The sequence below is a fragment of the Ailuropoda melanoleuca genome, chromosome 2 (assembly GCF_002007445.2).
Source record: "Ailuropoda melanoleuca isolate Jingjing chromosome 2, ASM200744v2, whole genome shotgun sequence".
Classification (NCBI taxonomy): Eukaryota; Metazoa; Chordata; class Mammalia; order Carnivora; family Ursidae; genus Ailuropoda; species Ailuropoda melanoleuca.
In genome coordinates, this window is record NC_048219.1 from 26,586,060 (window position 1) to 26,610,594 (window position 24,535).

A 24,535-nucleotide genomic window follows, 5' to 3' on the forward strand; every position below is an offset into this window, starting at 1 on the left:
AAGGCAGAATATCAACATACCTCATAAAAGCAGCAAATTATTTATTTATTTTTATTTTTTAAAGATTTTATTTATTCATTTGAGGGAGAGAGAGAGAGACAGAGCACAAGCAGGGGGAGATGCAGAGGGAGAGAGAGAAGCAGACTCCCCACTGAGCTGGGAGCCCAATATGGGACTCAATCCCAGGACCTGGAGATCATGACCTGAGCCGAAGGGGGATGCTTAACCATCTGAGCCACTCAGGCGCCCCAGAAGCAAATTTTTAAACGACTGCTATTATTTTTTAAAGATTTAAATAATTAATTTATTTGAGACAGAGAGAGAGAGAGCACGAGCAGAGGGAGAAGCAGACTCCACTGAGCAGGGAGTCTGATATGGGGCTCGATCCCAGGACCCTGGAATCATGACCTGAGCTGAAGGCAGGTGCTTAACCGACTGAACCACCCAGGTGCCCCAAAGAAGCAAATTTTAATAGGAGCCAACTATACTTATTCCTTGATCACAAGCTGAGGTTACAAATAGAAGGGAAAAGACAGGCACAACAGCAATAATTTTACTAACAAAATTCTCTACTCTTCATAAGAATACTGAATGGGTATTACCATCACTACTCCAGAAACAAAGACACTGAGCCTTACTGAAGTAAAAAAAATAATTCTAGAACTAAAGAGTCCAGACATAAACCCTTACATTTGTGGTCATTTGATTTTTTTTTAAAAGATTTTATTTATTTATTTATTTGACAGAGATAGAGACAGGCAGCGAGAGAGGGAACACAAGCAGGGGGAGTGGGAGAGGAAGAAGCAGGCTCCCAGCAGAGGAGCCTGATGTGGGGCTCGATCCCAGAACACCGGGATCACGCCCTGCGCCGAAGGCAGACGCTTAACCGCTGTGCCACCCAGGCGCCCCGGTCATTTGATTTTTGACAAGAGTGCCAAGACAATTCTATGGGGAAAACAATCTTTTCAACAAATGGTGCTGGGACAACTGGATATCCACATACAAAAGAATAAAGCTGGACCCGTATCTCATACCATATTCCAAAGTTAACTGAAAATGGATCAAAGATCTAAATGTAATAGCTAAAACTATAAAACTCTTAGAAGAAAACCTAAGAATAAATCTTCATGACTTTGGATCTTAGACATGACATCAAAAGCACAAGTGGCAAAAGAAAATATAGATGAATTGGACTTCATCAAAATTAAGACAATGCAAAATACAAAATATTTGCAAATCATATATTTGATTAGGGACTTGTATTCAGAATATATGAAGAACTCTTACAAGTCAACAATAAAAAGACTAACAATAAAAAATGGGCAAGTTACTTGAATCAACATTTCTCCAAAGAAGTTACACAAATGGCCAATAAGCACATAGAAAGATGCTCCACAGGAGATATTTGCAAATGACATACCCAATAAGGGGTTGGTATCCAAAATATATAAAGAACTTATAAAACTCAACACCCAAAAAACAAATAATCCAATTAAAAAGTGGACAAGGATTCCTGAGTGGCTCAGTCATTTAAGCATCTGACTTTGGCTCAGGTCATGATCTCAGGGTCCTGGGATCAAGCCCCACATTGGGCTCCCTGCTCAGTGGGGAGTCTGCTTGTCCCTCTGCCTCCCCACTCATAGTCTCTCTCTCTCTCAAATAAATTTTTTTAAAAAAAGTGGGCAAAAGACAACGAATAGACATTTTTCCAAAGAAGACATACAGATGGCCAAAAGACACATAAAAAGATGTTCAACATCCCTCATCATCAGGGAAATGCAAATCAAAACTACAATGAGATACCACCTCACACCAGTCACAATGGCTAAAATTAACAACACAAGAAACAACAGGTGTTGGCAAGGATGCGGAGAAAGGGGAACCCTCTTGCGCTGCTGGTGAGAATGCAAACTGGTGCAGCCACTCCGGAAAACAGTATGGAGGAAAAACAGAATTACCCTAGGACCCTGCAATTGCACTACTAGGTATTTACACAAAGAATACAAAAATACTAATTTGAAGGGATACATGCACCCCAATATTTACAGCAGCATTATCTACAACTTCCAAATTATGGAAAGAGACCAGTCTGTCATCAGCTGATGACTGGATGGACACACACACACACACACACACACACACACACACACACACAGTGGAATATTACTCAGCCAGCAAAAAGAATGAAATATTCTCATTCGCAACAACATGGATGGAGCTAGAGAGTATTATGCTAAGCGAAATAAGTCAGAAAAAGACAAATACCATATGACTTCACTCATATGTGGAATTTAAGAAACAAAACAAATGATCACGGGGAAGAAAAGAGAATAGGCAAACCAAGAAACACTCTTAACTACAGAGGACACACTGATGGTAAGGAGAGGAGTTGGGCGGGGCGGGGGGGCTGTTAAATGGTGATAGGTGTTAAGGAGGGCACTTGTTGTGATGAGCACCAGATGTAGTATGTAAGTGATGAACCACTAAATTCTACACCTGAACTAATATTATAGTGTATGTTAATTAACTGGAATTTAAATAAAAACTTGGAGAAAAAAAAAACTGTTGTAAATTGACCTATCAGTTTCACAAATTGATTTGGAAATAAATAAAATGCAAAAAGAGCTTTGACACCAGTGGTATTTGACATAGTTTACATTGACATCAGGTATTTCAATTTATTAAAGTTGTATTTCTTCAGTAACACTAGTGGCACATTAAGGGCAGGAATCCAAGTTCCAGCTGCTATAGATTCCACTGTTTTAAAATCATGGTGCTGGCACTTCAGTAAAAAATTGCTGGTTGACTTAAGAGTACCTAATCTCCTCTCCTGGTGCATAATATCTATCTTTTGTTTCTTATTCTGAAGAAGAAACACGCTCTTAATCAGGGGCTCCTCAGACATAATCAGTGGCTTAGTCTCCGGAGTTAGTTGCCTGACAAGGACAAATACCAGCAAATACAAGCATATAACATCTCTATACCCCTCTACTTTTGTTGTAACAAGTAGGATCTCAAAACGAGCCTGAATTTTTATACAGTTACATAAAAAGACTTTTTTTGGGGGGGGTAAATCCATAGTATAAAAATAAGAGTACTTACTGCCAACAAAAGGATCAGACTGGAAAAAATCCAAGTTTGTATCTGCAACTGGATCTGTCAGTGAACTTGATTCTACATTAAATGGATCTCCCTAAAAATGATTTTAAATTAAAAAATATTCTTTTAGGAACCAGTTTTAAGATGTAACATTTTAAAATAAAAAAAAATGCTTTGAAAAATCAATGGATGGTAATATAACAAATATTTCTGTAGTCACTTAATATATTTTTCTTTCCTTAGCCTTAAACAGTGTATGACCCATCTAGGAAAACCAGTAATGAGAACATTTACACATAAAATTATTTTTACCTCTTTTGAATGTCTGTCACTATTAAATTCAGGACAAACTTTCTCATTAACAGCTGCAGTCGCCACTTCATTATCATCAGTCACACCAGAAGGCAGTACTTCAGGACTACTTCTTGCCTACAAAATATTAATGCTACATGGACTAACAATGTATTTTCTACTTGGCAGAAGAAACTGACAAAGGATAACCAAAAATTGCTAAAAATACAGAAGACAAGCAGAATGTATTCATTAAATGAGTTCTTCTCTTAAAATCTTAGGAAAATGGTATCATCGAGCATCGAAGAAACTCAGACCAGAAAACTTAAACACTTAACCACTTCCCTCTGGTCATCTCCCAACAAGCCTCCAAGTCTTGCTGAGTTCACCTCCTACCTCCTTCTCAAATCCATTCCTCTCCATCCTCACTGTCACTATCATCTATTTATAGTATCATCATTCTAATCCAGCATAACCTTGCAACTGCCTTCCTGCCTCCAATATGCGCCCTTCCAACTGATCCTTCTTATAGTAGCTAAAGGAATAGATCTAAAATATGAATCTGATCATGACCCTTCTGGTTAAAGGGCCTTCAATGGCTTCCCATTGCTTTTTGGATTTAGACCAGTAGGTAACAGGGCTTAAGAAGTAGCAGGGGAAATCTCCATTTCATAACACCCTGTGTCTTTGAAGGATAAACTTTGTTACTTAAAAGAACATTGTATAGTGTATCCAAGATTGCAATGCCTAAATACAAACCAAGTCTGCTGATTTTGTCTTTAGTACCTCTCAAACTTGTACTCTTCTCCTCATCATCTCTCCTATTACTGCTTAAGTTTAGGCTAAAACAATCTCACACGGACCATTCCAATAGTTTCTTAACAAATCTCTGTGTGTCCAGTCTCACTCTCAAATCCATTTTCTACATTTCTCGAAAAGGTAAATGCAATTATGTCACACCTTGCTTAAAATTCTTCAATGGCTACTCACTGCAGTAAGGTAAATCCCCCAATGCTTCAAAATGAATCCAAATGTCTTACTCTCTGTCCCTTTCTGACCTAAAAGTGGTCATTTTTATCCAGGCGCACATCATAATCACCCACAGAATTTTTTGTAAAAATATATGTGCCTGGCACCATCCCAGAAATTCTAGTTCAGCAAATTTATAGCGGGGTGCAGACATTTGTATTTTAAGTAAGAGGTTATCCAGGGAGCCACTATAAGAGAGCTTCATCTCCTACCAGTACTCTCCCCACCATCACAAGCTATCCTTCAAGAACTTCTCGTGACCCTGTGTGGCATATTTCTCCCATCTCATGCCTATGCAAATGCCGTTTTCTCTGCCAGGAATATACCACCTTCTTCTTTGCTTAACACTTCTTAATTTGAAGATCACTTATAAAGCTTTTTCTATACAATCTTGAGCCCCCTTCAAGCTGTCCTACCCGAATATCACAGCCCTTTCACACGGTGTTACACCGCTAGGCTGTATGCTGCCTAAAGGCACGGTTACAGTCTTTTGTCTTTGTAGCTCTCACATATAATAGCAGTACTGCTGTATGCTAAGTAACTGGTAAATAAATGTCCTCAACATTATGAAATAAAGAATTACTTTCAGCACTGGGTGAGAATACTTAAAAAAATGTTTTTAAAAGTTACTATCTACAGAGCTACTGTTTTGAAAACATTCTTTATAACATACAGATTGGTTAAAATTACATTTTTACACTAGCTAACAGTGTCAGAACTGTTGGATCTCCCTCTGCGGGGGTGGGGGGGAATCAACTGTCCTCAGATGAGGCAAGGTCCCATATTTATATCAATTATGATGTTAACAAAAACTTTGACCCGAATCCATTTTTTTTTCTTCTGAAGTTGATTACTAAGGTTACAGAACTATTAGACTCACTGGGGACTCCTGGTGTATGGGCTCTGACTCCAGGTTGCCTTGGCCTTCAGCATGCTCATTAAGGTTAGCTGTTTCACTGCTGCTGGTACTGAGGCTGCAGTAATCTGCAGCACCATTTACAAGAATGCTGTGTGGGCTACTGCACCAATTTAACTGAGTATTATGGTTTTCCAGCTCTTTCATTTCCATCAGTTTCATTTGCATCTGTCAACACAAAGGAGGAATACAAAACAGAATTTATTACTAGAAGGACACAAAACATAAAAATAGCTACATCCTTAGACTCAAAGATAAATTTGTTTCCATTAAAGAGAATCCTCTGGGAATGCAGCACAGTTTAGAGAGATTTCAATAACCCATCCCAGCAAGTTCTCTTGACATTCCAGTATATACGGATTTGCTTTTGCACATCTTTTGAAAGCTCCAAGAATTTCGATTTAATAGCTACATTTTGGTGTTCTTTAAGTATAACTGGGAAAAGGGTCAGGATATTGGGAAAAAGACAGCAAAGTAACAGAACAAGAGAAGATTTTGTGATGAAGCTTTGGGAAAAATAAAGGAAGCTGAGGGAGAGCACCCAAGGACTTGGAGCCATCCATACTCCTTTTGGGAAGGTACACATATGAATGCACTGGCCCACACAGAAAGGTGCATCCACATACAGACAGAATTCTAAAAAGATACCATGCTACAAACATTGTTTTTCTCCAGGAGGTAGAATTATCAGACTTTTCACTTTCTATTTTAAAAATGTACATAGTGTGGTACTCCATTATTAACAACAGTTAATTTAATTTTTTTATACATGAAAAACTTGCAAAGTATATTAGGAAAACAAATGTGCATGTATGAAATGGTTTTACATCATATGGAGAAAACAATTTTATGGATAAGGCAGCATTTCACATTGAGTCGGGCACAATCACTGACTTTATAGGCCAGGGAGATGTTTTCTGTGGGGACCAGAAGCAGAGCTCTCCTCTTGTCCATCTGCTTCAGGGCTGCCCAGTATCTCCTCTCTATTTTCCCAGTCATGGTCCTTCTGACTTTTTTCTTGTTCCTGACTGAACCTATGAAACACCTCAGGCTGCATGCATTTGAACAGCAATAAGATGATGTTTATTTGCTTCTAGTTACCAGTATGTCAAGCTGGGTCAGCTCATGGAGTCCCAAAACATGAACATTTTGGTGGTCAGCAGCACCAGACTCAAAAGCTCTGAACACTCCAGAACACTACTGTCTTATTCCATTTTTTAAAAAATTTTTATCATGACCATTAAAACAATTTTAATATCCACTAAACCTTTACAGTCTAAAATTTAAAACCTAACACTAAAATAATAACCATCATATAGATGAAGCAGTATGTGGAAATACATGCCTACCAAAGAGTACTATTTAAGACACCTTATTCCTTATAGTTACTTCTGAGACAATAAAATCTTGAACAAAACTAGGCTTTCATGTGTCTGGCGCTCTCACATACTTGTCACTTAGCCTGTCTTCTTCCTTAGTCTCTGCATAAACTTAGAGGATATAGGAGAAAAAAAAAAGTCACACAACTAACACAAGCTCTTTGCAAACTGTGGAAGAGAAATGCAATAAAATACCAGAATGCCAGAAACATTTGGATAAAAACAGTGTAAAGTTTTTAGTGTGTAAGTAAGATACATAGAGTTAAAGCCAAAGGTTCTTTGCTTTTTCTTACCATAAATACAAGAAGTATAAATGAAAATTTAGCAAGTCAGAAATTTTTCGTCAGTTATTCCTTCTTCCAGAAAGGCTATAGTTTAGCTTTAAAGAGCAATTAAAGTTTCAGGATAATATACAATTTGGATTTTAGTTTTTTATAGACCCATGGGAAAATACTGCCATCTGAGGGAAAGACACACAAGTCACTAAGTCAAATGTAAGAAATAGGTATGTTTATTTTTGTGTGTGTGTGTGGTTGACTGATGATTGACTGATTTTCCTAAGTAAACTCTACACCCAATGTGGGGCTTGAACTTACAACCCCGAGATCAAGAGTCATATGCACTACTGACTGAGCCAGCCAGGGGCCCCCTGGTATGTTTGTTCTTAAGGTTTGGAGACCAGATGCAAGGTTATAATATAATTCCTCCCATAGATAGCAAATATTATCTGGCACACTTGGTAGTATAGTTTGCTGAGATTATTTTCCTTGCTCAGAAACACTGTTTTATGTTCTCAATGACAATTTATAATATCCAGAGTCCTTTCTACTTTCCTCATTTATGTTCCTCCCTTTGAAAGAAGTTCCCTTCCAAAAAACTTAGAGAAAATGAAAAGACAAGCCAGAGACTGGGAGAAATTATTTGCAAATCAAATATCTGATAAAGAATGAAGCATAAGAGATTATGGACTCTGAGAAACAAACTGAGGGCTTCAGAGGGGAGGGGAGTGGGGGAATGGGATAGGCTGGTGATGGCTAGTAAGGAGGGCATGTATTGCATGGTGCACTGGGTGTTATATGCAACTAATGAATCATCGAACTTTACATCAAAAACCAGGAATGTACTGTATGGTGACTAACATAACATAATAAAAAAAACATTAAAAAAAAAAAGAACTTATATCCAGAAGATATTTTAAAAAACTCCTGCAATTTAATAATAATTAGACAAACAATCCATTTTTTAAAAATAGGCAAAAGATTTATACAGACATTTCATACAAGAGGATATACAAATGGCTAACAAGCACACGAAAAGATATTCAACATCACTGGTTGCTAGAAAAATACAAATTAGAAACTATGAGATACCACTTCACACCCACTAGAATGACTAAAATCAGTTAGGCAGACAGTAAAGTGTTGGTAAGATTGTGGAGAAACTGGAACCCTCATATCTTGTTAGTGGGAATGTGAAATGGTATAGCGACCTTGGAAAACAGTTTGGCAATTTAAAGTTAAAAAAAATTTTAAACGTAACTTTACAATATAAACTATTCCATACCCAAGAAAAATGAAAACATATGTCCACACAAAGAATTGTATGCAAATGTTCACAGCAGTATTATTCATAATAACCAACAAGTAGAAAGAATTCAAATGCCCATTAATCAGTGAATGGATAAACAAAAGACTTTATAAATATACAATGAAATATAATGTTTGTACACGCTGCAAAAGAGATGAGCCTCAAAAATATTATGCTTGTGAAGGAAAACACATGAAAAAGACTACACAGTGTTTGATTTCATCTACATGAAGTGCTCAGAAAAGGCAAACCTACAGAAGCAGAAAGCGGATTAGTACTTACCTAGACATAGAAGCAGGGACTCACTACAAATGGGTGTAAGGGATCTTTTAGGAGTGATAGAAATGTTCTAAAACTGGATTGTGATGTTTGAACAATTCTAAGTTTACTGAAAATCACTGAATTGCATCCTTAAAACCTGTAAATTTTACGGTATGTAAATTATTGGTCCAAAAAAAATTTTTTTTAAATAAACTCAAAGAAGAAAATTATTTTAAAGACTATTCATTCAGCTGGTAGCATTCCCACCAGGACAGCCTTCTTTTGGGTTACCTGTCTATTGAGTACCTACACTGGGATAAGAACTGTGCTAAATGATAAGAGAGAAAAAAAAATGTGTAAGTTTCTAGACCCAAAAAGTTCAGTCTGCTGGGGGAGACAGACACACAAACAAATATGCAGGGAAAAATGTTACTATTGCTGTAACAGAAGTAGAGTCCAATACAGGCAGGGTTCAGAAAATGCTATAAAGAAATAAGAATTTAAGTTATGTCTTGCAAGATGAGTGAGTAGGTATTCACCTGTCAGAGGGGAAGAAAGCATATCAAGGGGTAGGACTTCATTATACACAATAATTAACTGAGAATACTGGACTACATGTTGGAAGATCTGGATTCTAGGCTGTGGTTCTTTTAAAGGCAATGTAACCAATGTAATCTTCCTTGGCTTCAGTTTATTCAAATTCAAAATGAAAGGAATGGGCTACATGATCTTTCTCCTCCTATCTTACTATCATTCTATAAAATAATATTCTCCATTTAGGGAAGCCTAGAAATAACAACTCTGGACCCACACAACACAGCATGTTTGTCTATAAAGAACAATTTCCTAATTAAAATAATAAAGGTCTCCAAATAAGCAAATGTTCATGGGGGGGCAGTATTTATGAAAATAAGCAACACTTTAGAGAGTATTTATGCACCAAACACAATGCTAAACTGTCTCATAGCATTTAATCCTTAACATTTCATTTAATCCTTACAGCAGACCTAAAAGGTAGAGGTACTGTTAATTCTCCAATTTTAAAGATGAGGAATCTGATACTAAGATGATTCAGGCAGTAAGTGGCAGAGCCACCACTTGACCCTAAACCATGCATCTACAAAACCCATACCCTTAGCCATGACTCCAGTGATAATAACCAGATGTACAAGATGTATGACAATTTTAACTTATGACAGGTAACAAGAAACCTCCTTGTATAAAACAAATGAAAAATGAATAACAGGCTAGGCAGAGGGAAAAGGAACATGAACTGAGAAAGTATTATTTACTAAGAGGAGAGGTGAGGCCCTGTTTCTGCTTATTTCTCATTGCCACAAAGACTTACTGAACTGATTTCCTGTTGTGAATCTTGCAGGTGCTGCTGAAGAGGTCCCAGCTGAGCCTTCCCTGACTCCACGCTCTCTTCCAATTCTGCCGTTTCTTGCTGTAGGCGACTCAACTCTTCCCTAGCTTTAGCCAGCTCTTCCTCGTAAGTAGAGATCTGGGATTCTTGACTTGTTAATTCAGCTTTCAGGGATGAGATCTGTAACATGGGAGTGAAGGACAAGAAAAAGGGATAAAAAAAAAAAAAAGAGTTGTCATTAAAATATTCCATAATGCAAGTATATTTATTTGTTCAGTTTACTATTTTGGTGGGGTTTTTTTTTTTTTTTGAAGTATATATTTTTGGTAGAAAAGGGCAATTAGGAGATAAAGAGAGGGGACTTGAAGGCATAGGTACCACACTTTCAGCTAAAATTTGGAAAAGCAGTACATTAAGTGCCCTCTTTCCCCAAAAGAGGGCCTACAATTTCAGGGTGAACAGTGCTCCAAACTCCTTCATGTGCCCCAACTGTTGACTAGACTGCCACCTAACAACAGCAGGAGCAACAAGCAAAGAACATTTCCATCCTATGCCAGGAAAAGCAACTAAGGTACAGATACAGGCAGCAGCGAATGGCCAGATTTACCAGCTGGGCCTCCTCATCACATTTCTTTCTAACTTCCTTCAGTTGCTCCTCCAGCTGGGATTTCTGCTCATCCAGTCCATCAAGGAGTTCCTGTACTTGCTGTTTCTGGGCCTGTAGTTTTTGCAGATTGGTATTCTCCCTTTGAACTTCATCTTGCAGATCCTGAAATACAAGAAAATTAACATATTTATTATCTTTGGAGAGAGGGGAAGGTCAACAATTTTTAAAAGCCTATCTTAAGGGAAAATGAAGTCTTATTAAATATATTGTGTTGGTAGACTGGAGGAATCCTAGCTTTAAATACTATCTTTACTTCAGGATTTCTTCCCTAGACTCCAGATTTTAAAATCCAATTTGCTTACTCAAATCTGTCTTTGGATGTCTGATGAGCTTCTCGAACATGTCAAAAACAGAACTCCTGGCATTCCCCCTACCCCCCAAATCTGCTTTATCCTCAATCTTCCCCCTCTCAGTTTCTCTGGCCAAAAAATCCAACATGTTCTTTGACTCTTCTCTTTCTCTCACATCTCATCTCCAATCTGTCAGCAAATTTTATTGCTTCTTCCTTCAAAATATATTCAAAATCTGACCATTTTTTTCCCTCAACCTTGGTCCAAGTCACTGTTCTCTCTCTCGGATTGCTGCCTTCTAACTGGTTTCCCTGCTTCTACCCAGGCTACCTACAGTTTATTTTCAGCCCAGCGGCCACTGTAAAAAACCTTTGTCAGATGAGTCACTCCTCTATTCAAAATTCTGCATTGACTCCCCATTTCCTTTACTGTAAATACCAAAGTCCTCACAACAGCCCTGCATCTCCCAACTTCAATTCCTACTGTGCTCCTCCTTGCTCAGCCACTCTGGCCTCACTGCTGCTCCTCAAACATGCCAGACAGGCTCCTTTCTCAGGATCTTCCACTGATTATCCCTTCTTCCTAGAAAGTTTTCTCCCCAGGTATCCATATGGCTCAAACCCTCATCTCTTTCAAGTCTTTCCTCAACTATAACCTTCTCAGAGTGAGGCCTTCCTCATCAGCACCAGCATCACCAGTACCATTACCACCACCTCCCTCCCCTAAGTCTCCTTCATATATAGCAGTTATTTTATTCATTTTCTAGCACAGCTTTATTGAGATAAACATACCATACAACTCACCCATTTAAAGTATACAGTCCAATGGCTTTTAGTACCTTTACAGAGTTATGCAACCATCACAATTTTTTTAGAACATTTTCATCACCCCAAAAAGAAACCCCATACCCACTAGCAAGTCCCTCTCTATTTCCCTCCCAGTCACCCCAGCCCTAGGCAACCACCAATCTACTTTCCATCTCGATAAGCTCTGTCTATTCTGGACAGTTAATATAAATGAAATCATACAACATCTGGTTTTTTTGTGATTGGCTTCTTTGTGACTTAGCATGTTTTCAAGGCTCATCTGTATTGATCTGCTGTTGCTACAGTTTTTGCCTTTTGTAGAAATTTCATATAAATGGAATCATACCATATGTAATCTATTGTATCTGGCTTCTTACACCTAGTATAGTATTTTTGAGATTTGTCTCAGTTGTTGCATGTATAGGTAGTTTGTTCCTTTTTATTGCTGAGTAGTAGTATTTCATTATATGGATACACATTTGATGGACATTTAGATTGTTCCCAGTTTTTGGCTACTATGAATAACAAAGCATAAAATTTATTTATCTTGCTCATGATCTATTTCTTTCCCGTACAATATAAGCTCCATGAGCGGGGAGATATTTGTGAGTTTTGTTCACTGCTATATTCCCAGTTCCTAGTATACAAGAGGTACTCCATATTTAGTGAATGATGAATGACATAAAGATGTCAATTCTTTCCTAATTAATCTATACATTCCAATGAAAATGCTAACAAGATTTTGCAAGGAGACTGACAAGCTGGTTCTAAAACACATTTGGAAGAAAAAAGAAAAAGAAACAGCATAATAATATGTAAAAGGACTTAACCTACTATGTATTATGAATTATTGGAAAACTAAAAAAGACAGTTTGGTGTTGATAGAAGGATAGACAAATAGATTAAAGTAACAGAACAGAATTTAGACACAGATCTGGCATATACAAAAATAGTGATGTGAAAACATGACATTAAAATTGACTGGAAGGAGGATCCTTTTGTAGTTCATAAGTGTGATGATTGGGTGTTCATGCCATTGTGTGACATGTGCCCCCCCCCACCTTGTTACAACCTTGGCACATTATCCATCTGACATGAACTTGGAAAAAAAAATTGATGGGAGGGAAAAAAGAATTAAATATTCAGCAAATATGCTGGGCATACCTGTGTGGTAAAAAATAAAATGAAGTCTCTAAATCACACCAAAGAGAAAAATAAATTCCAGGAATATTACAGACCTAAGTGTGAAAAACAAAACTTTAAAATGTATGGAAAATAAAAATTTTTAAAAATGTATGGAAGAAAATAGAGATCTCAGTGTAGGAAGGAATTTCCTAAAGATAAATCAATCTGAAAATGCTGTATTTATTTATTTATGTACTATACTTTATGCTTAATAATAAAGGCTACAGAAACTAAAAAAATTACAATGGGAAATCACTGTACCCTCTGCTTAATTTTACTATGAACCTAAAACTACTCTTAAAAAAAAGTCTATTTAAAAAAAAAAATACAAAAGAGACCTTGGGTGACAGGCCACTGCCATTATCATTACCACCAGTAAACAGAGCAGCCAAGAAGTCCTGATTTATATGTCCTCTAACATTTGGGGTTCCTCACCTAAACCACAGAAAATCATCTGAGTGACTATTTCCCAATTCTTTGAAGAATGGTACAATACTAGTACCGTTGTAGATACATGGAAGAGAGATTAATTCACTGTTTATAAAGGTTTGCAAAGGGAATTAGGACTTAATTTTCTCCCGGAACCACAAGTAAGGAAGAAGGAACTGATAACTCTAAGGCATGTTCTGGCAGGAGGTGGGCAGAGATCTCAGAAAGGGTGAAATAAAATTGTGAAAACAAATTTCTAAAAATAATGATCTCTTTTTAATAACATACTATTCAAAGACCCCATCAATCATTCATCAGAATAAGAATCTAAAAACAACAGGGGCGCCTGGGTGGCGCAGTCGTTAAGCGTCTGCCTTCGGCTCAGGGCGTGATCCCAGCGTTCTGGGATCGAGCCCCACATCAGGCTCCTCCGCTACAAGCCTGCTTCTTCCTCTCCCACTCCCCCTGTTTGTGTTCCCTCTCTCGCTGGCTGTCTCTATCTCTGTCAAATAGATAAATAAAATCTTAAAAAAAAAAAAAAGAATCTAAGAACAACAAAAGAAAAACTCAGAAGAAAGTCTCTGAATTATTGCATGACTATACAAAACAAGGACTTCTATAACAGCCCTTACAGTGTGCTAAGTATTGTCCCAGGCTCTTAACATATTAAGTCATTTGTAATCCATATGACAGATCTATGAAGTAGGTACTATTGTTATTCACATTTTACGGATGAGAAAACTGAGGCACAGATGGACAAGTACTTATCCAAAGTTACAGTTAGCAGGTAATGGATTCAAACTAGGTTCTGATTCCAGAGTCTGAGTCCTTAATCACTAAGCTATACAGTGTCTATAGACCAAATGTCTCATAAGTATGCCAATATTTTTCAAATATATGTAGATGCTTCTGTGATTAAATAAAACACTGAACAATGCTTTTAATAACTGATTTTCACATATTTTCTCAACCAACTGATTAATCTAAAAGTGCAATTATTATCATGCTGCTTTCTTTAAAAAGTTCCTTTAAAAGGGCCCACACAATGGAGGATCATGAAAGACTCTTCTTGTGTGGACATTCCATGAGTCTAAGGGATTATAGATTCATAATGGTAAGCTCCACTAGTGCTTAATAATTAGTTTGCCAGCATGCCTAAATTTTTTTCATGCCTAAATTTTTAACCTACCCTATACTGTGAACTGATCCATACTCAAAATGAAGATATAGTTTTAGAGATGCACCTGGCATTGGCTCTCAATACATACTAGTTTTCATTGTCCCTTCCTTGATTCATACTTATTCTGTTTCTTCCTATTCCAAATGTCCAACTTCTCTAAAAAAAAAAAAAATTGAAAACGAGAGTTCTTTAGTCTCTCTGCAAAATATATAATGGCTCCCTCTTATCTGTAGGATAAAGTAAAATTGCCAAACAAGATACATCAGAACCTTCAATTCTGGGCCCCACATTATCCTTCCTCTTCCTCTACTACCCTCTTTTCCTTATATTCACCTGTGCCCCAGACTCAAGAAACCATCTTCTTTCTCCAAGAGACAATATACTTCAATGTCCCTGTGCCTTTCCTAAGTCATCTCTCTGCCATTGTTACCTGGAACACAATTCCACATTCCTCTGCCACAATTCCACACGATTGTTACCTGGAAACACTATTCATTCTTCAAAACCCAGCCAAATTTAATCTCCTCTGGCTCACCTTGGGCTTTCTTTGCTGTGCTCTTACCGCAGTTTGTACTTAACCTCTATTATCACACTTACTACACTGCATTATAGTTACCTCTAAACAATAAACTGAAGGACAGAGCCAAGGTCTCATCTTTCTTTGAAGTTCCACAATCTAGTACAATGTGTAGCACATTCCAGAGGATTAATTAAACAATGATGTGTACCTATTACAAAGTTTCTAGTACCTGGCAAAAACTCTTGGAAAATGTGTTTGAGGTTGATAAAAAGAAAGGATTTTATGTTCTTTTACCATTCTATGAAAAGCTTCCTTCTGCACTTAAACTATAAGTAAATATTAGCCTCAAACTGACCTATGATAAATGATTTTTGTTTTTTGTTTTTTTGTTTTTTAAAGATTTTATTTATTTATTTGACAGAGATAGAGACAGCCAGCGAGAGAGGGAACACAAGCAGGGGGAGTGGGAGAGGAAGAAGCAGGCTCACAACAGAGGAGCCTGATGTGGGGCTCGATCCCATAACGCCGGGATCACGCCCTGAGCCGAAGGCAGACGCTTAACCGCTGTGCCACCCAGGCGCCCCGCTAAATGATTTTTGTTAAATTAAAATAATACCTAAATTTCTATACTGGTTCAATATTTTTATAGTCTATGCAACAAGACTGATCTGACATTTAACATTTCCATTATATGGAAATAATCTTCACTGCTTTAGCACATTACTGTGGCATATACCTTTCTTGTGTTTTTAAGCTTATATTTTTGTGTGTTTTTTTTTTACATAATATTATATACTACTCTTACTCTCCAAGAAGGTGGAATAACAGCTTCACTCTAACACAGTAACTGGGAAAACTACAGTGGTTTGAAAATTTCTTTTAAGTAAATTATAAAATATATTTTTAAATGCCATCTACAGCTCAAGTAATTTTATTGGTTTGGGAATATAATCCATCATAAAAACCTTACTTTGGTCATAAAGTTATTATATAGTTTATTTATAACAATATGCTAGCCTAAAAAGCATTTAAGAATCCTGTGGAAAAAAATTTTTTCTCTTTCCCTTTAATTAAAAATGTTTAGGGGTGGGAAAAGGAAAAAATATCTGTGACCTATTCCCGTCCTCAAGTACTCTAGTCTGATTTCCCACCCTCCCCTAACCCTCCCCCCACCAAAAAATCTTGGACTTCATCTCTAATAATATCTAGTCTTTATAAATAGATGCAAATTTGATGTCTCTACTTCTATTGTAAATCTAATTAAAAATAAAATTTACCTTAAATGGGTCACATAACACAAGAAAACGTCTAGGGGCAGGACACCTGGGTAGCTCAGTCAGTTAAGCCGCCAACTCTTGGTTTCGGCTCAAGTTGTGATGTCAGGGTTGCGGGACTGAGCCCATAGTCGGGCACTGCACTCAGTGCACAGTCTGCTTGAGACTCTCTCTCTCCCGCTCTGCCCCTCCCCTCCCCCTGCTCTTTTCTTTAAAATAAATAAAATCTTAAAATAAAAAAAAAGGAAAGAAAATGTCTAGGACATAATGATAATTTTTTTAAAGTTGAATATGAGGCATGTACAGTATTATCAAAAAATAAATATAAAGACATTTATGTATATTCATAAAAAATATAGCAAATTGCTAACAATGGCTCTCTCCAGAATGTGAAATTGTAGGGTTTTTTAAATACTTTTCTATATTTTACAAGATTACTATGGACCCATATTACTTTTATAATCTGAAAATGTCAAGTTTGCAGTTTTTAAAGGATCACATACCTCTGGAGGTTTTATAAAAATATTCAGATGTGACTGAATTTTTATGTAAGAACTACCAATAGTAGGAATAATACTGGTTTCCTTTAATAAATTGAGCCATTTTTCAAAACTAGTATTTTTAGTGAGCCACTTTAAATACACCCTTTGAAGATAAGTTTGTGCAAAAGGAAAGGGAATAAATAAGCCAATATAATATTTACTCATTCTTGACCTTTCTTTTCCACAGAGCAAACAAATTTGCTCCAATTTCCCAGCCTTACTTCTTAGCTGCAGTAAAAATCCACACAGTAATACAAAAGTATAGGCTTCAAGGGAAAGGTTATTGAGAAAATACGTCACCTTAGTGGTATATTCTAAGCTGGATACATGTCCATATTAAAACTAATTATAATTAACGTTTCTTCACGTCTATTTCTTTTTTTAAAGCTTTTATTTATTTATTTATTTATTTATTTATTTATTTACTTGAGAGAGAGAGAGAGAGAGCGTGCAGGAGAGGAGCAGAGGGAGAGGGACAAGTAGACTCCATGTTCAGTGCAGAGCCCAACACGGGGCTCGATCTCACAACACTGAGATCATGATGTGGGCCAAAATCAAGAGTCAGATGCTTAACTGACTGAGCCACCCAGGGGCCCCACCTTTATGTCTATTTCTAAATATGATAAAAGATCATCTCCTGGGGCCCCTGGGTAGCTCAGTCAGTTAAGCGTCTGCCTTCAGCTCAGGTCATGATCCTGGAGTCCATGGATCAAGCCCCACAGCAGGCTCCCTCCTCAGCGGGGAGTTTGCTTCTCTCTGCTCTTCACCCTGCTCATGTTCTCTCACCCCGCTCACGCTCTCTGGCTCTCACTCTCGCTCTCTCAAATAAATAAAATCTTTAAAAAAAAAAAATCTCTTAAAAAATCCTAACACTAATCCATACACCAAAGGGCCTTATTTTATTAAGCAAACTTAAAGTTATTAAATTGCACAAAATCAAAATGAACAGATGCAAACATACATACTACAAGAATCAGAATCAAATTTCACCGCGAAATTATTTGTAATGCTATCATCATTGCAATGTAATTTCCCTATCAACATCAGTATTCAGATGTACTTGGCTATTTTGGTTTTGGTATAGATTTGCTTATCCTGAGACTAAGCGAAGGCAACAGATGCATATCTCCCTCCTTGCCCACCTCCCCAAACCACCCCCCTGACCCCGTCCTTGACTAGGGCAGTGGCAGGCTCTCCTAAGCAAATAGTATCTGCCACTAAACTAGGATAATTGTCTCTTAACTTTAAGGTAGCCCTTTGGGAAAATCCTCTTCTGATTCAGTGCATGACCTCAGCACTATCAAATGACATCCCATCCAGTAAGTGACTGAAGATATTTGCAGAAGCCTTCCTAGTTATGATCTACTTTCAATGCTCATGCTCTACTTGCCTCTCTGTGCCATCAACAGAAGAAAGGAGGACAATGTCAATTAAGAGACTGGCAAGAATGGAGTGAACAAAACTACAGTAACACAGTGCCAAGGTCTGTTTTAGAAAAATACCAAAGCAGCCACATTCAAGGTTCTTCATCAGGGAATGAAGGGATCTTTGAGCTAGTACCTTGGCTTTATTTAAAAAGAACTTTCAAGGAAAATGTCCTGTTTTCTAGAAATCACACAAGTTAATGAAAATGACAAACTCATCCCCATCCTTCCACACCCCATGAAGTGTGACAGAGGTAATAAAAATAGAATTTAAACAAATACATAAAAACTCTTAGCTATATTAAGAGTAAAATTTATTTTAGCAGCCCAAGTCAGTTATACAACTGAAGAAGTAACTTAAGCATTAAACCTATTGAGAATTAGCAATATGAATACATTTGCATGTTTCACATAAAATACAGAGTAAAAAATAAAAATACCACTAACTTATGAATACTTACTTAAAAATCCCAACGCATAAATAAAGACATGTACTTATACTAGTATATCTATACCTGAAGAATTATTAAAGAGAACAAGGGGAATTTTAAATATTTCAGTAATCTTATAAAAATGCTATTTATCTGATTTTTAAAATCCTACAGACTAATCCAAAACTAGAAATAATCAGGTACATTCATTATGTTGGCCTAATTCTCAAAACGGAAGTAATAGTATTCTTTTTTTTTTTTTTAAGATTTTATTTATTTATTTGAGAGACAGGGAGAAGCAGACCCCCCTGCTGAGCTGGAAGCCCAATGCGGGACTCAATCCCAGGGTCCTAGGATCATGACCCGAGCTAAAGGCAGACGCTCAACCAACTGAGCCACCCAGGCGCCCTTACAGGAGTATTCTTAATATAAAAAAAGTATCAACTATAATAGAGCAAGATGTTTAGGTCAAAGAACAGAAAGGAAGTCTATTAAACTAGGTGGGTGTTAGAAATTCTCACCAACAGCCTGCCTGTATTTCCCAATCATATGCTTCCCAGCATGTTCTAAGAGCATTATCGCTAGGAAAAGAATGTTGAGCTCATGTATCTAATTTTACTTCCACCCAAAATAAGTCATCCCTCTTCATCTAAGGAAAGAAAAAGAAAAAAAAAAAAAACCCAAGTGATTAAAATGAAAAAAAAAAAAAAAAAGGACAATTAGTATGATTACTGAACCTTTACTGATCAAGTGTAAGTAAGCGGGAACTTCTTTTGCTTGACAGTAGCATGAACGAATACGAACTTTATGGAAAAGTCTGACTCTTTATGAGCCTACCATGCTCCCAATCCTTTCTGTGTAGGGTTTCTGGGTGTGTCTTGTCCTATTTTTAATATCACGTATAAAACTGAAGTTTATTCATTTCCATTATCAACAGCTTCCTTGAATTTATCTCCATCCAATAATATACTATCAAATATAGGGGCGCCTGGGTGGCGCAGCGGTTAAGCGTCTGCCTTCGGCTCAGGGCATGATCCCAGCGTTATGGGATCGAGCCCCACATCAGGCTCCTCCGCTATGAGCCTGCTTCTTCCTCTCCCACTCCCCCTGCTTGTGTTCCCTCTCTCGCTGGCTGTCTCTATCTCTGTCAAATAAATAAATAAAATCTTTAAAAAAATATATACTATCAGATATAGTGAAACAAACGTTCCACAGAACAATTTCTTAGCTTAAGGAGTTTACAATAGAGGCTGGATGATACTGGAATCATACACACTACACCAGCACAAGAAGGTAACATACTGGACATACCATCTAAGTAAATGCACACTCCTCTGGGAGTTCCAACGTAGGGAAGACTGATATAGATTAAGAGACAGAGAAGGAAAAGTTTCATTTAGAGAAGTGGTGGCATTTGAGCTGGGCTTTAAGGCATGGGCAGAATTCACATAAGCAGGGAGGTAGGGAACATTCTAGATCACAACAGATATAAGGGTAGGAATAAGAAAGAGAATGTGTATGGCACACAGTTTAGAGGCAGACAATAAAAAAACAAGTAGTACAAGAGGAGGATTTGTATCTCATCTTTTTTTCCTACTTCCAATACACCCATGAGAGATGACTTCCTCCCATCATTAACAGCAACAGTGGGCAGCAGTAAAGATTTTCACAGCTGAGAGTCATGATACTAAAATTGGCTTAGGAAGAAGGGCAAGAAGAGGATGGGCAAGAAGAGCACTTATGATCTGATTTTAAAATTTCAGATGTTAGGTAAAAGGGTGGCAATAATGAGAAAACACTGACAGAAATAGGAAAGTCCAAATCTGAAGCCAAATTTTTTCAACAAAATGAGACTCATTTTAGACACACTGACTTTGAAATGATAAACACCAAAATGTCTAACTGGAGATGTGAGATTAGAGAGTAGAGGGCTTGATAAATATTTGGGAGCCACCAGCATATGGATGACGGGGCATATGGAAAAAGAGGAAATAAGGTAGAGGCATGTATCAGTCAATCCCTAGTGAAGACAACAGAAGCGAAGGGTCAGACCGGCAGGAGAACATCTGAGAGAACACAATTCAAGAAAGCAGGAACCAATGCAGGAAAGACCAATGGATCTGGCCTTAAGATTATTATTGGTTCTGGGAAGAAAAATTTCAGTGGTATGGGTAAACAGCAGACTAAAGAGGATTACTTGAAAGGATAGGAAGAGAAAAAAACAGCCATATACAGAAAAGAAAGAAAGAAAGAAAAGAAAAGAAAAAAGAAAAGAAAAGAAAAAAAAAGAAAAGAAAAGGAAAGAAAGAAAGAAAGAAAGAAAGAAAGAAAGAAAGAAAGAAAGAAAGAAAAAGAAAACAAACAAACAGGTTGGCAGCTAACATGGCAGTAGTCAGAAAAAAACAAAAACCAAAAAAGGTATTTTCAAATTGATGAGTCCTGTGTGCAGACAGCCCTAAGTGAAGACAGAAGTCAGAGAAGGAAGAGTGTGATGATGAAGGAAGGATAGATAATAAGGAGATGATAGTAGGGTAAGAATTCTACTACTAATCAGAACAGTTATTGAACTTTTACCTGGTACCAATCACTCTGTGAGGCATTGTAACTGCATTATCTCATTTTATTCCTACAGCAACTCTAAGTATTTGGTATTTTTATTATTCCATGTTACAGAATAGAAAGCTAATGTGTAGAGTGGTTAAATTACTTAATTAGGATTACAAACCTAGGAAGAGTCAGAACCAGAATCTGAATTCAAGTCTGTCATATACCAAGTTGTTCCTACAAACTTTTACGCAACACTGAAGAAAAGCACATAGGAGAGTGAATTCCTAATTTGTTAACTATTCAGAAGAAAAACTTTAATAAAATTGCATATAGGGAGTTTAAGGTAGGAAAGAATGTGGGTCTGCCTTCTCCCCTTAACAAACAAACAAACAAACAAACAAACAAACAAAAATCCAGACCATAGACCTTTGAAATAGAATGGCTTTTTATAGCTTTTTCCCCCTGGATCACTTTGGGCCTAATTTCTCCATAGAACTTGATGAACTAGCAATATACTTCATATGTGTTAACAGCGATCATTTCGGGGGAAAAAAAGTTGAAGTTAACTGCTGGTTTGTTTTTCAAGAAAAAAGTCTTGAACTGAAAGTTTTCAAGATTGTAGTTCATAGAATACAAATAGGAAACAAAAATTCAGAAATTAATTGCGTAGCAGATTTTCTAATTTACCTGTGTTAGGAAGACTATAGAGATACAAAACAAGACTAGTCTTTTGGCACTCTGGTTGCATCTAAAATTTGGTTTTTGTGCTTGAGATATGAGCTCATATAATTACTATCTATCACTTTATAAATATAGAGAAAAGCAAGAACACTCAGAAAAGCCAAGTTTGGATTAGGCAGATACTCACTAACACGTCAGAACTCCCTTACTTTTCTCCTGATGTCTTCATTTTGTCATTTCTCATTAGCACCTATATTAAAAGTGGTGTCAGAAAGCACTAAGTTCTTCGATTATGCTATTAATTAATAACTCCAGCGAACTGCCTTTTGCCAGAGAAATTAGAAAATAAAGTTAGAGTTACTTACAGATTTTCATTATCAATGTTATTCCTTAGTCTGTGCCTCATTACCAATGGGCAAGTCAGAGTTAATCAATAGGTAATGAAATCTACTTATTACCACTTCTGGTAAATTCTCTTGTGCTTCAGAAAATTGAAAATAATCACTAAAATGAGAAGTTCTAATTACATGTAGATGTCATTTATCCATGTCATTCTTTGTCTAGTGTCTCATTACCATGTATAATACAGAGATGCCTGTATTGGGGTGGAATGCGTAATGAATCTACTTATACAAAGCTTTAATCTAATGTGCTCTTTTCAACGAACTTATGTTCAAACATTATAACTTGGTCTGTACTAAGCATGCTCCAAGCTGCCTTTTATTTACAGCACCCAATATAGAAAAATTAAATAGACTCCCTCTGCTAATTATACATTTTGGACTTAGCAAAGCTTAAGATTTAACATATACCTTATCATCACCACTAAGTGAAAAGGGACCAAAAAAAAAAAAAAAAAAAAAAATGAGGAGATTCTGACTGATAACAAAACTTCTAAAATTATAAGAAATCAAATATTCAAGGATAGCTCATTTAGCCTGAAAGGAACAATGTAAATTTCAACGTTGTTCCAAACTAGCCTTTTAAAAACTCAGATTCTCAAAAGATACAGTAGGGAAAAACCAACAGGTGGATGTACATAAATAACAAAATACTGTCCATTGCAAAAACCTTCATACTTTGAAACAGTACCTGGCTAAATTTAGAAGATGTCCAGTATTATATCAGTAACTGTATCTATCTCTTCAGATTGAGGAAACTTTTATAGATTATTTTCTCTTCCATTCTTAAGCTATTTTCAGCAATAACTGCTAAAAGTCTGTGTCTCTTTTCATTTCCTAAGAAGCTCAAAAACTGCACAAAAACAATGTAATTGAGGTAACCACCCCTATTTCACTACCACAAAGGGAAATATATTAGTGACGATCTCTTGACTTTTCCATCACCTTTAAGAAAATTCCAGTATGTATAATAAACGTAGTGCTCTAATAAAATAACCAACTTGTAACAAGAAGTCTCTCTGGCTTCTTCTTCAATCCCTAAGTAAATCATTCTCTCCACCCAGGCACAGTACATCTCATAGACAATCTCTGGTGTATGTCCTACATCACGAAACAATGGATCTACCAATTTAGAGCTTTCATTCATTTAAAACTATCAGCACAAGCAGGGAAATCCAACATACAAGTAACATGTTTTAAAAGGCCCGTCCATACGCTTTTACTAGCAACTGATAACAGTGCTTCTACATTCAACCCCCTGTATGTGCTGGTATAACATTCAGGAAAGAGTGGCCCAATAGCATGGTCACATGCATTGTTTACTGCTCTAAATGCAACACTGCTCAATTTTCTATATTTTTAATGTTTGAAAAACCCCTTTTTGTATCATTTCTTAATCAGAAACTGAGGTTTTTATTACCTTTTCTATTTGTAAAATGAAGGTACTTAATGCAGCACTTAGTGAAAATGAATTAAATCTCATTATGCTAAGTTTAAGATATCCTGGCTACTAAGCAACTTACAAAATGCTATTTTAAATTGTTTCATATCATTTCCCATCCAACAGTATTATGAGAAACAGCCCTTTAAAAACTACTAGGTCCCCTAGCTAACAATATGTCACATTCATAAAAAGCAGTTTGTGTTTCGATGAGGATGACGGTGATGATTATCATCACACTTAATTTACTGGTGCAATAATATTTGCCTCATAAGTCATTCAAACTTACCTTTAATAATATAATATGTAGGTAAATATTATCTTAAAAATAGAATTTTTTACAAAACTAGAATTTTATCCTAAAAAATACTGCTTTCTCATCGCAGTATAGTCTTTGCAGGCCAGAATTCAGAGAAAAACTATCATTTTGCAAAAGGCAAATATTTATATCACACAAATAACAGGTATTCCCTTGACCTACTCATCAATACCACAACCATCACATAGCAATTGACCCTATACATTTAAAATGAATCCTCCTAAATCAGAAACAGAATATTGAATTTTACAGTTCATTTACCTGAACCTCGCTTGTCCTCTGTTTAATAGTATCTTCTTTCTCCTTAAGGTCCTGTTCCACATTATTCTTTTCCCTAGAAGACCAGCAAACAATGCAAGAATATTTGAGAACATCAGCTACAGCAGGTATGGTTATCCATCCTCCTAACCCTGAATCGCTTTTTAAATACATAGTGAAACATTCAATTTTTAAGTGAAGGGCAGAGTTTT

General features: G+C 36.7%; 1 protein-coding gene and 1 non-coding gene across 2 annotated transcripts in view; one reads left to right on the top strand and one right to left on the bottom strand.

Annotated features, from left to right (window-relative positions):
• EPS15 (epidermal growth factor receptor pathway substrate 15) overlaps window positions 1-24,535 on the bottom strand; it is a 137,864-nt gene that overhangs the window by 29,442 nt on the left and 83,887 nt on the right. The window contains exons 13-18 of the mRNA XM_034652457.1: window positions 24,327-24,399; window positions 10,536-10,697; window positions 9,911-10,108; window positions 5,300-5,503; window positions 3,412-3,528; window positions 3,103-3,193 (exon numbers count right to left, since the gene is read on the bottom strand). Of these exons, the coding sequence (XP_034508348.1) occupies window positions 3,103-3,193; window positions 3,412-3,528; window positions 5,300-5,503; window positions 9,911-10,108; window positions 10,536-10,697; window positions 24,327-24,399 (845 nt within the window). The remainder of the gene's footprint in view (window positions 1-3,102; window positions 3,194-3,411; window positions 3,529-5,299; window positions 5,504-9,910; window positions 10,109-10,535; window positions 10,698-24,326; window positions 24,400-24,535) is intronic.
• On the top strand, window positions 12,684-12,786 carry LOC117801331. Its single transcript, XR_004623848.1, has one exon. It is a non-coding gene; the product is annotated as a small nucleolar RNA U13 (small nucleolar RNA).